The sequence below is a fragment of the Artemia sp. Qi Xiang Cuo genome, chromosome 13 (genome assembly GCF_049724085.1).
Source record: "Artemia sp. Qi Xiang Cuo chromosome 13, ASM4972408v1, whole genome shotgun sequence".
NCBI classification, from domain to species: domain Eukaryota; kingdom Metazoa; phylum Arthropoda; class Branchiopoda; order Anostraca; family Artemiidae; genus Artemia; species Artemia sp. Qi Xiang Cuo.
Window position 1 is genome coordinate 19,471,318 of NC_142806.1, and position 11,400 is coordinate 19,482,717.

At 36.2% G+C, this 11,400-nt stretch overlaps 1 protein-coding gene across 1 annotated transcript; it reads left to right on the forward strand.

The window, feature by feature from the left end:
• LOC148945045 (F-box only protein 22-like) lies at window positions 1-8,909 on the forward strand. The gene is made up of 3 exons (XM_089098933.1): window positions 1-53; window positions 2,072-2,246; window positions 6,995-8,909. Exons 1-3 carry the CDS (start codon window positions 1-3, stop codon window positions 7,271-7,273), a joined length of 507 nt encoding a protein of 168 aa, XP_088955059.1. The 3' UTR covers window positions 7,274-8,909.
• The last annotated feature ends 2,491 nt before the right edge of the window (window positions 8,910-11,400 follow it).

Consider the following 11,400-nt stretch of genomic DNA (forward strand, 5'->3'; position numbering starts at 1 on the left):
ATGGGGTTTGGCGTGGCAACCGCAGAAGAACCAGGTAGACGGGAAAGACCCAGGCAACCTGCCTATGGAAGAAAACATGTGACTTTTGTGATAAAGGGGTGTACGCAATAAGCCATTGGTGAGAAGCGAGACGAGAAAGATTAGGCCGCCTTTCAGGGAAATGACCCATTAGGTGCTCCGGTTCGAAAGAAAATGCTTTTACAAGTGTGCCAGCAAGTATGCCAGTTAGTATGACAGACCAGGTTGGCAAAAAGTTTAGAATACCTGATTTCTCCAGAAAAGTTTGAGAACATAAAGTTTAATGTGAGACACCAAATGTCGGGATTCAATTCCCATTTGAAGATGATTTGGTTATTCTAACTGCGGAATTGAAAAAAAAAATAATTAAAAGAGCAATTAAAAGAGACTGCAAATTAAAAATTCAGTATGAGATACCAGCATATATTCAGTTTAAGTTTTAATAAGATAAATTTATTGTAAATCAGAAAGAAAAAAAATCCAGAAAAGACAAAAAAAAACGATAAAGAGAGAGTATAATTTGAACGCTCTGGTGAAAAACACAGACATTATTGTTTGATTCTTTTGTGAAGATGAGTTGTTTGTTTTTACTAAAAAAGTAAGGAAAATCAAGAAAGGAAAAAGGAGTGTAAAAAAAACATGGTATGAAAATTTAGTCTGCCCTGGTTGACAGTAAAATTCTACGTGAAATGTCAGCCCACATTTGCGAACTTAGGGGAGGAGGTTTCTGTTCTATTAGCGCAAAGTAGAGGTTATTGGGAAGGAGAATGGGAAGGACCAAACTGGGTTTTGGAAATATATGGTAGTATTGACGTTGTGTTGACTTCGTGAGCCAAGAAAGGGACTATCAAATCTCTGAGGCAGTTGGACCTTGAAGGTGAGGGGGGGGGGGAGTCCTGTCTGGAGATCAGAAGTAATAGTCAGTTCCCTCAGCCAATAACCAGTTGTGACTGTTCATGGCTGGAGTTACCTTATCCACGATTATCCTTTCCTAAGTTCGGTCCCTGGGGGATACCCTCTCCTGTTACCAGTTACTACCTATTCTCCCCAAAGCTTAACTCTGTAGTCCTATACCTACTCTTACAGTCAGTTGTTATCAATAATTCCTACCTGTTTGACTGTTCCGTGGGTTGGGACCCATAAGAAGTTACTTTATGTTCGAACTTTACTTCATGTTACCTCTTATATTGTGAATTCACCTCCTCAAAACCAAACTATTTTGCAATGGTTTTGTAGCATATTAATCAAATAATCCTTTACTAGACACTCGTTTGATGGCAATGGATCTTCGGCTAAGCCATTACAGGCAAAATTGGGTTACCCTCACACTGGGCACAGATGAGTAAAAAAAAGAGAAGAAAAGATGCATAAAGTTTGATATTCTATAGTTTGACTTCTTTTTTTTTTACTAACCAAAAGGGAAGCGACTACTGCCATTTATCTTCGTGGGGGCATGTTGTGTAATAGTTAGTTGGATGGCTAGTTGAAAATTAATTTTTTTGTATAACTCGCTTTGTTCCTTTGTTATCTCGTGGAACATAGTTTTTTATTAATTTATTGTCTCGTAACATATAAGCCAGGTTTTGATTGGTTGATCTCCCGCTTGTTCCGAGTAAAGATGTGACCTTTCTTTGTGTTTATTTTGGTATTTCAAACTGATTTCTCATTTTACTATTGGTCTGATATTATGCATGTGAGTTTTTTTAAGATATCACAGGAGCTATTTTCCTCTAACCTGAGATAGGTTAGGGAAGATTTTCTTAGTCAATTTGTTCAGCCTTAGAGTGTGATACATACTTTTCGAAGTGGTATCCCTAGAAATACGGAATGCCTGAATATTGTGTTTAATGCTTCCGAGATAATCGAGGCAGTTATCCGCCGCCAGTGACAGGCAGACAAATATATGTCCTGTTTAAATTTTCTAAAAGTTCCTCAGACAATTCAAAGTTAGCTGTGGGACATGAAAAAAGAAAACACCTAGCAGAACCCTATTAATAGTAAATATTAAACGTCAATTAATTTTTTTTTCATTAATGTCTTACTTGGATTCTAGTACTTTTGAAGAAACCGTGGCTATAGGTGGTGGATTCGTCGACTTATCATTGACTCTGCCCGGACCCGGGTTTGGGTCTGTCACTGGAATAGCGTTCAGTGGAGACGGTGTGGAAGCAGCTTCTGTTGTTATCTCAAGCCAGGAGCATAGCGGAGTGGAGGAGAAAATGAAAGAGGTAAATTTAGCTTCTAGTTATTTGACTCCAAGCAAATCATAACAGAAATAAAACGGCATCATATTGTTGAAAGCTTTTTTGGGGGGAGGGATGACTGAGAGTGTGTCTGTGGTTGAAAGGAGAGAATATTTAAAGGGAAAGGGGTGTAAGGTCATACGCGGTCCAATAGTGCTGCCTAATTAAAAGGCGATATGAGCACGATGTATCATTTATTTACTGTTATTATACTTTTTTTTTCAAGGCACTTCGTATAGCCGTAGGAACTTCGCAGAGATTTTATTCGACTGGAAATTGAAAGCTTAATGCCCTTTTTCAGAGTCAAGAGTAATTGGAAGACAACCAGTCCCCTTTCCCACGCTCATTAATTCTCCAAATACATTCAATCAGAATGTTGAGGTAACCATTTTGTTCAACATAGTTGAAAGGTAAAGTAACTATGTCTCTGGGGATGTCAACCTCCCACAGTCCTGGGAGTGAGGGCTTTAGGTTATGCAATTTGTCCATTGTTCACATATATTATTTGTTATTGGGAAAGAGGGTATGTTTGTCGTTTATTGTTCCACAAGACCAAGGGAATTCAGGTGAAGTTTTCAGAGAATGTTTAAGGGAGTATTGAACTAAATAAAGACACATTATGTGCATATTGGTTTTCAAAAGGGTGTAACTCAGGAACGACTGAGGGTTTTAAGTTGGAACTTTCAGGGAATGATGAGGGGTATGATCAAATGACCAAAAAGGCAATATTTGTATGCTATTACTTCTTCCAGCACTACTACAACTGCTGCTTTTTAGTGACCACTTCTAAAGCTTTGGATATTGAGGTGAAAGTTGGAGGAAGTGTTGTGGGGAAAGTTGAACTAAAGAAAAACATACAATGCGCAGACAGACTGTTTAAAATGTCTTTTTTATTGTCGTTTACTATGGGCTGTGGTTTACTCTTACTAGGTTGCAGATATCACTGCTGCCAAGATTATTATTATTATTATTGATTCATTACCCGTCAATGTACTCAGTGAAGAAAATAAAGTAAAAAAGGAAGGAATACAGATAATAACACAGAAAATACTTGATAAAATCACATGAATCCTTGGCTATTGGAAATAAAAAAGTATATATACAATGGGGATAAAACAGAGTGTAAAAAGAAAAAAAAATACCATGTGACTGTTGTTTAGTGTGCAGCTATTGTAAATTTCTCAAGAGTGGAATTTCAGAATTCGTATTCATTCTTTCCATAGATTGTGATTTCAGATTGTGTACAAAGGGAGAAGGCCAAAATGTACATATTGAAGACAAGGCAAAATAAAAAAAGGAACAAACACATTTTTGCTGTTGCCCATTTTAAATTTATCAGGATTGTGATTTCAGAAGGTTTCAGAAGATTCATTAGAAAAGTGATCCTTTTGGGTATAATAGCCCGTTCAGACGCATGGGGAAACGCTCAAAAATCGTTAGGAAAACCGATCTGTTTTGAGGATAGGACTTTTTTCTAGTTTCCCTATAATACTGACCGATTTTTCGTGTGTCATCGAGCACAATGAGCAAGAGTTTTTGGCAGTGGAAAACAAGTCAACTGTTAAGCACGAGAAGGTTCGAGATTTGGTGATTCTTATCAAGAACCATCAATTTTTGTCTAACCTGAGTAATGCTTCGTTCAAAACTAACACGAAAAAAAAAGATACTTGGTACGATATACACTTGATCTAGAGACTTGGCGCATACAAGGGCATGTGATCTGTGTTTTTTTGGAAAAACTTTCCACCTATCGTTTGAACACTTTTCCTCTCGTACCGATCGGTTTTTTCATCAGTTAGTTTAAATAAATAAGAGTTTAAATGAATCATAATAGTAAAACTGGGAACGCTGCGAATGGAACAGAAGTATAATATACTGATTGATTTTCCAGTATATGGTGGTCAGAAGAAACAAATTATTTAAACAATTTGGGTTTTATTTTACTGAACCGGTTTAGGAAACATTTGGGAAATACTTTATCAAACCATTCCTGATGTTAAGAAAATATTATTTCAAATCGTATCGTATCTGAAGATCAGTCAGTTTTCAAATAGCAGTTTAATGTTGGATTATCCAAATTTCGACTTAATTTCCAAGAAATCCGGTGACACACTAAAAATGAAATATGGGTAAAGAATCAGCCAAAAATAAGCAAAACGAACATTCGTTTTAAGTTTGAATTGTTATTTGACTCTGTTTTTGCTTATCTTTTGTTTATATAGCTCTTTAGTTTTCTTTGTAAAACCTATTTTTGAAAAAAAGTTTCTTTTTAAATGAATTCATTTCAATTTTCAATTGATGTTTTTTTTCTGTTGGTCAATAATAAGGAATGTTTTTAGAATTTATGTCAGTTTTTCTGCTTACAATCATTCCCCTGAACATCCCAGAAAAGTTTCTAATCAATAATCCTAGCCATTCCTGAGGTATTTCAGATACCTCAGGCACTTTTGTCAATTTGGATGCACATGTTTTTTTTTTGTGTTTTTTTTTGTTTTTTTTGTCACCCGAAACATGTACTGAAATTTTAATGTCAATACACTCAGCCGTTCTTTAGCTATTGCAGATACGCATTCTTAACAACCTGCGTGCACATTGTTCGTTTGATTTAGTTCCACATCTCCCTCAATATTTTCTAAAAGTTTAAGCGTTATATTCTTTGCCCTTTTAGGGCACACAGGATCAAATATGCACCTCTTTCCCAATAATCAAACTATATCTAAACAATGGGCAACTTGCTTAATTTACAGCCCTTGCCTGGGGGTCTCTGGGATGTCACTTTTGGGCCTTTCGTCTGTTTCGAACATAATAACTTTTCAAAATTTTGATAATATATATTTAAGGATTGAGAAGGAGCTAAAAGGGCGTTGGGAGGGGACTAGTTGCCCTCTTAACATTTTTGACTGTTATAAAGAGTGCTAAAACTTTCAATATCCAGCCGAATGAGGCTGCTTCGAAGTTTTTACCACAGTGTTGTTAAGTTGTCTATTATATGACATGGAAGATTTGACATATGAAAAAAATAGTGATGCGGAGCTGTACCCTTTTTTCAATATTTCCATATCTTTTTAATTGTAAGTTATATTCGGAATTGAAGCCCGAAGATTATTTGGGGGATATTCACGGTATATGAACTGTCTGAATGATAGGTTCTAGGAAAATAAGAAAAATTTTAAGAAAGTGGAGGAAGCATTAAAATATGAACTAAGGAGGTGTAAAGTGGAGGCCATGGATAAAATTGACTAAGATCTGGAAGATGCAGCTAGACGGCATACTAGTTAAATATTGTACTGGTATGTTAATAAATTGAGAGAGATTAGTCAGACTGGACTTGTCCCAGTTAAAGATAGGAATGGGGCCACAATTAGTGACAAGGTAAGAGTTAAAGAGAGATGGGCAGAACATTTTGAGAATGTGCTAAACTGGAATAGATTAACAGGAAAACATATATAGGAGAAAAGCAGGAAAAGAATGAAAAAGTTTTTGGCATCTTTAATGTGAAGGAAGATTTATTTTGTGAGGAAGAATTAGCGAGTACTGAAACGATTAGAAAACAATAAGGCCCCAGGTGCTGATAGTGTTGTAAATGAATTTCTTAAATATGGTGGCTATGAGGTTAGAAATAAGTCTGCACCCACCGTCTTTACTAAAAATATTACCTATGTAAGTGAAGCTGTGCACTTGATCGACCTTCTCATTACCAAAAGTCACCTTTTCATCTCCACTTAATCCAAGCCTTAGCGACTTGTCTTCTTAACATTAATTTCTTAGCCTATTCCGGCACCCTAAACTCGCGAAACCTCTAAAGTTCTTTCATTTTACTCACACTTTCATCTAGGATGCTTATTTCTGCAGTGAAGATGTTAAAAGTAGAATAGACAAGGCCCAGTGTGTTTTTTCACAGTTGAAATAAGTTTGGAAGAATATAAAGATAAGTTTGCGAATCAAAATTAGAATATTGGAAGTTACAGTGATGACAGTGGTTTAAGTATGGTTCTGAAGCATGTATGCTCTGAAAAATGTAGGAAGATTTTCTAGATGTTTTCAGAGAAATTGCTTTCAGATTGGTATGGGTACAGAACTGACTGACCTTATTTCAAACAGTACGCTGTGCAAAAAGTGTGGTTCAATCTCGCTTTCTAGGGCCATAATGAGAGGAAGGTTGAGATGCCTAGGATATGTGCTTTGGATGAAGGAAGACAAATTGCCGAAGATCGTTGTTTACGGTTTAACCATCTACGGCTAAACGAAAAGCAGGATGTCCTCGGTTGGTGTGAGAGGTTGTCGTAAGGAAACATTTAAAAGAAATAAGAACTTTCTGGGAGGTTTTAGAGAGGGAGGCTTGACATGGAGGAGGAGCATGCGGAACTGCTTCGGTTTCAGGCGGCTTGATGCTGCGATGAGTTCATAGAAGAAGATTTGTTAGAAGGGTTACAATTTGCCTTTAATGTAATCTAAAATCTTGGGTTTGCTTTAATGACAATAGATTTCAATTTTATTCGAATGACAATCTTCCACAGTTCATCCTCCTTCTCAACCCCCTCCCCCGGCCCTCAGAGAAGTTTTCATTGGATTTAACATAACTCGAGTTTTTGTAAGGGTTTATTTGTGTTAGATATTAATTTTTTTTAATATCAGCATTTTTCTATCTGTTTTATTTCCTTTTATCTCCTTCTCTTTCTCTCTATTTCTTTATCTCTTTTGTTACTAATGGTAATGAACATATTCCATTTCAGTTAAAAGCTGCAGGCCTGCCTGAAGAAAAGTCCGTGTGTTTCATGTTCGCTTGTGTTGGAAGAGGCTATCACATGTTTGGCAGAGAGAACTTTGAATCACAAATGTTCAGCAGATATTTTCCCAAAACACCACTATTTGGATTTTTTGGACAGTGTGAAATAGGAACTGATTGCATTCCAAAAGTTTCAGATTCGAATGAAAAAAGACTAAAAATCAGTCGTGAGTTTGTCCATGGCTATTGTACAATACTAGTTTTCCTGTCTTTTAAAAAAAAATAATTATTAGCTAGCTCACTGTTGGTTACTGTCTTATAAACGTGAAAATTTCAGGTGTGACCTTTATGCCTAACCGCAACAATATTCAGATGTACAGTGTATAATGTGTGTGTATTAGTGTGTTTTTGTGTGCAGGTGTATGGTCTTTATATAGGCTTTAGACTTGCTTCTTAACACTTGAAGTTAGACATTTTTTTTTATTGCATCTTGAATGATTAATTTTCCAAGTTTTTTAGCTATTAAATTTTCGTTTTCCTTTTTTTTATACTTTTTTCTCCCGAGCTGTATAATAATCTCAAGCAGTTGATTATTTATTATCTCGTATTATTTAGCCAAATAATGCATTTTTCGAACTTTTTTTGCAATTTTTTATGTATTCCAACCATGCTTAGACCGTAGCCTCTCTCCCAAGAACAGGTAGATTGTTTGCGCTAACTTGACCCCTCCTCCTCCTTGAAAAACATGAAACGTCTTGTAAAAGATTTTTTGCGCTAACTTGACCCCTCCTCCTTGTAAAACATGAAACGTCTTGTAAAAGATTTTTTGCGCTAACTTGACCCCTCCTCCTTCTTGTAAAACATGAAACTTCTTGTAAAAGATTTTTTACGCCAACTTGACCTCTTCTCCTTCTTGTAAAACATGAAACTTCTTATAAAAGATTGTTTGCGACCCCTCCTTCTCCTCCTTGAAAAACATGAAACTTATTGTAAAAGATTTTTTGCGCTAACTTGACCTCTCCTCCTTGTAAAACATGAAACGTCTTGTAAAAGATTGTTTGCGCTAACTTGACCTCTCCTCCTCCTTGTAAAATATGAAACGTCTTGTAAAAGTATATAGTTTGTAGCAGTTTAATTCCTAAAAACAAGTTGACAGATACTTCTAAGTTTGGTATCCTCCCCCCCCCCCCAAAAAAAGGTTACTGCATTCTTAGCAAAATTGATTTAATTGAGTTCACTTTCCTATCAAGCGTAGCAGCAAAAAACTCATTCAGGCTGGTGTAAAAACCAGGACAATTGTAATCTTATCGTCGTTCAACTTGGTGTATCTTCTCCTCTTGGCTGAAGACAGAAGTTCAAGAAGGTATAGAACATATAGTTCAAGAAAGAAGGAACAGAAGAAGAAGGCATAGGATAAAAAACAAACGTGTAGGATTAAAGAAAAAACCACTAAAACAAATACAAAATAGTAGAACTATATAAAAAAAAACTATCTAATTTCTCGAAGTTTTTTTTCTGTCAGTTGCTCATTTTCTTGTTTTCTTTTTAATTTTTGTCTTTTCTCTCTTTCGTTCTATAGGAAAGGATAATTTGATAACATATATATATGTAATGTAACCTTAAATGTATAGGAAACAAAATATTAACTTTGCATCCCCCTTTGTGTAATAAATGTATCAATTTAATGTTTGTAATATATATATTTGTAATGTTGGTTTTGTTTCTTCATTGTCCCTTAGTGTTCATAAAACTGATACACTCAACATAGATCACAGACAGAAATGGTTGGTAACAGGATGGCACAACTTCCCAAACTTCGGGCCGATTAAAACTGGCAATCTAGTGTTATTGAACCTAGATATATTACGTTAAAATCTTCACATGGGATTTTAACTCCTTTTAAGTTCCGGTAAAGGAAGTCAAGATCATTTTAAATTATGATGGCTGCTCCTCTACCTTTTCAATGTCAGTCTTTTGTTTAGCCAGTCTATTCTGGTTATTTCATATACATTAAAATTTGAAATAATTAAATTGCACCACCAATGTCTCGTGTAGATAAACTATCTTAGGGGTTTTCATCAATTAACATCTTCTTAAATTCTACTAGTTTTTATTTATCTAAGCTGTTGCAGGGGAGTTGCCAAAATTTCATTTTGCTATTTTCAGTGTCCCTATTATCTTTGTTGATCTGGCTAGTCAGGGATAAAATCCCTGGGATAATGATTTATCCCCGGCTGCTGATTAAAAGACTTCTTCTAGTTCCATATCTGTTTTGTCAAAATAAATCATTCTGGGAGCATTTTTTGGCAACTTTTAATTTCCTATAACTTCAAGTTTTTCGTTTATGTTTGGCTTTGACACAATTTTTATTTTACAGACAAGAAGCTTTTACACTTGCAAAATTTTCAGTTTCGTTGCTGTTCTCAATCAGCATTGGTAAACTCAGCGGTTCAATAGTAACTTATCCAGTAATGAAAAAGGTAATAGCATAAATAATAGTACCTTCTTGCTTTGTCTACATGCTTATAGCCATTCGTAATAACTTCAAAGGAATTTTCGCCTAATTATTATATATGTTAATAAAGTACGATATTATTATTAGCGAGTGCTTCGAGGACCCGAATTATGGTATTTAAATCCTTTTTTTCAATAATTTTTGGTATATATTTAAAATTAATAGAGCCTACAGATCATTCATAAATCTTTGCTTTTTTGTCGACAGAGATAATTATATCAAGGAGGCACACTTGTGCCTCTATAAAGAGGCGACCCACCACAATGTTAAGCGATTTCAGGTCCTAGAGGTCGCAGAGAGACGGCGGTAATCGCATTTTGTAGCCCAAGCTCAAACTAAGAAACTTGCAAAATTTCATCCTCCTCCGAATTTATCTTCATGGGGTAAACTGGGCCGGAAGTTTGGACCCTCCCACCACAGCCCCCTTTAACGTTGTCCGATTGGGCTGAAATTTAGAGGTTAAGCTTTCCTAGGGCCCGGGAGCTTATCCTCGAAATTTCAGCTCAATCCGATCACTACTTCCCTGTTTTCAAAAAACCAAATATCGCCACTTAAAATTCATCATCATTTCTTTTTTTTCTTAGCCACGCCTACAGGCCATAGTTGGCAACGGATCCGGTTGAATGAGGACTCATTCGAAGCAAAATTCGACCTGTTAGGGCCTTTTGATATTTTCAGACCGAAAAAATTATCCCCCAAATTTACATTTACGAAAAACCTTGTTTTCCTATATTAGCCCATGTTAATTTTTCCCCCCCACAACCCCCCTTTTACGTTGTTTGATCGGGCTGAAATTTAGAGAATGATCTTTCCTGGGGCCTGGGAGCTTTTCCTCGAAATTTCAGTTCAATCTGATCACTCCTTCTCTGTTTTCCAAAAACCAAATATCAAGTTTTGCTTGCGTCAAGAAGATTCACTACATTACTAAAAAACAATTTCAGTTATGTCCCTTTAGTGTAGTGGTGAGATTCCTGACTGTCAGGCGGAAAACCCGAGTTCGATTCATCATTAGATCAAATTTTTTATATACTGAATTTAAATTAAAAAAAAAAATCAGTTTCTTTTTTAAATTATTTGAAAAAAATTATGTTTTCTAAAGAGTTAAAGAGGCTGAGTTACAAGGTCGACCCTTAAAACACCCTGTCGAGAAAGAAAAGAATAATACACAATCATCTAAAAGTTAGTCAAGCAATAATAAGTAATAAACTGTACAAAAACGTGCAGAAATTATTTGAAAAAAACTACGTTTTCTACAGAGTTAAAGAGGCTGAGTTACAAGGTCGAACCTTAAAACGTACAGGGATTAGGAGGCACAGTTGGGGGGCTGCCGCCCCCCAAACCCCCCGCTTTCGCAGCCTTTAAATAAAAAAAAAAGTTTTTTAAACTGAAAGTAAGGAGCGACATTAAATCTTAAAACGAACAGAAATTATCAAGGAGGCACACTTGTGCCTCTATAAAGAGGCGACCCACCACAATGTTAAGCGATTTCAGGCCCTAGATGTCGCAGAGAGACGGCGGTAATCGCATTTTGTAGCCCAAGCTCAAACTAAGAAACTTGCAAAATTTCATCCTCCTCCGACTTTATCTTCATGGAGTAAACTGGGCCGGAAGTTTCGACCCTCCCACCACAGCCCCCCTTTAACGTTGTCCGATTGGGCTGAAATTTAGAGGTTAAGCTTTCCTAGGGCCCGGGAGCTAATCCTCGAAATTTCAACTCAATCCGATCTCTCCTTCCCTGTTTTCAAAAAACAAAATATAGCCACTTAAAATTCATCATCATTTCTTTTTTTCTTAGCCACGCCTACAGGCCACAGTTGGCAACGGATCCGGTTGAATGAGGACTCATTCGAAGCAGAATTCGACCTGTTAGGGCCTTTTGATATTTTCAGACCGAAAAA

What these genes read in the sequence shown, in the direction of transcription:
- LOC148945045 (XM_089098933.1), top strand. Translation starts at nt 1, where the DNA reads ATGGGGTTTGGCGTGGCAACCGCAGAAGAACCAGGTAGACGGGAAAGA. An exon ending in GGTAGACGGGAAAGACCCAG is followed by an intron (nt 54 to 2,071) that starts GCAACCTGCCTA and finishes CTTGGATTCTAG; the next exon opens with TACTTTTGAAGAAACCGTGG. An exon ending in TGGAGGAGAAAATGAAAGAG is followed by an intron (nt 2,247 to 6,994) that starts GTAAATTTAGCT and finishes ATTCCATTTCAG; the next exon opens with TTAAAAGCTGCAGGCCTGCC.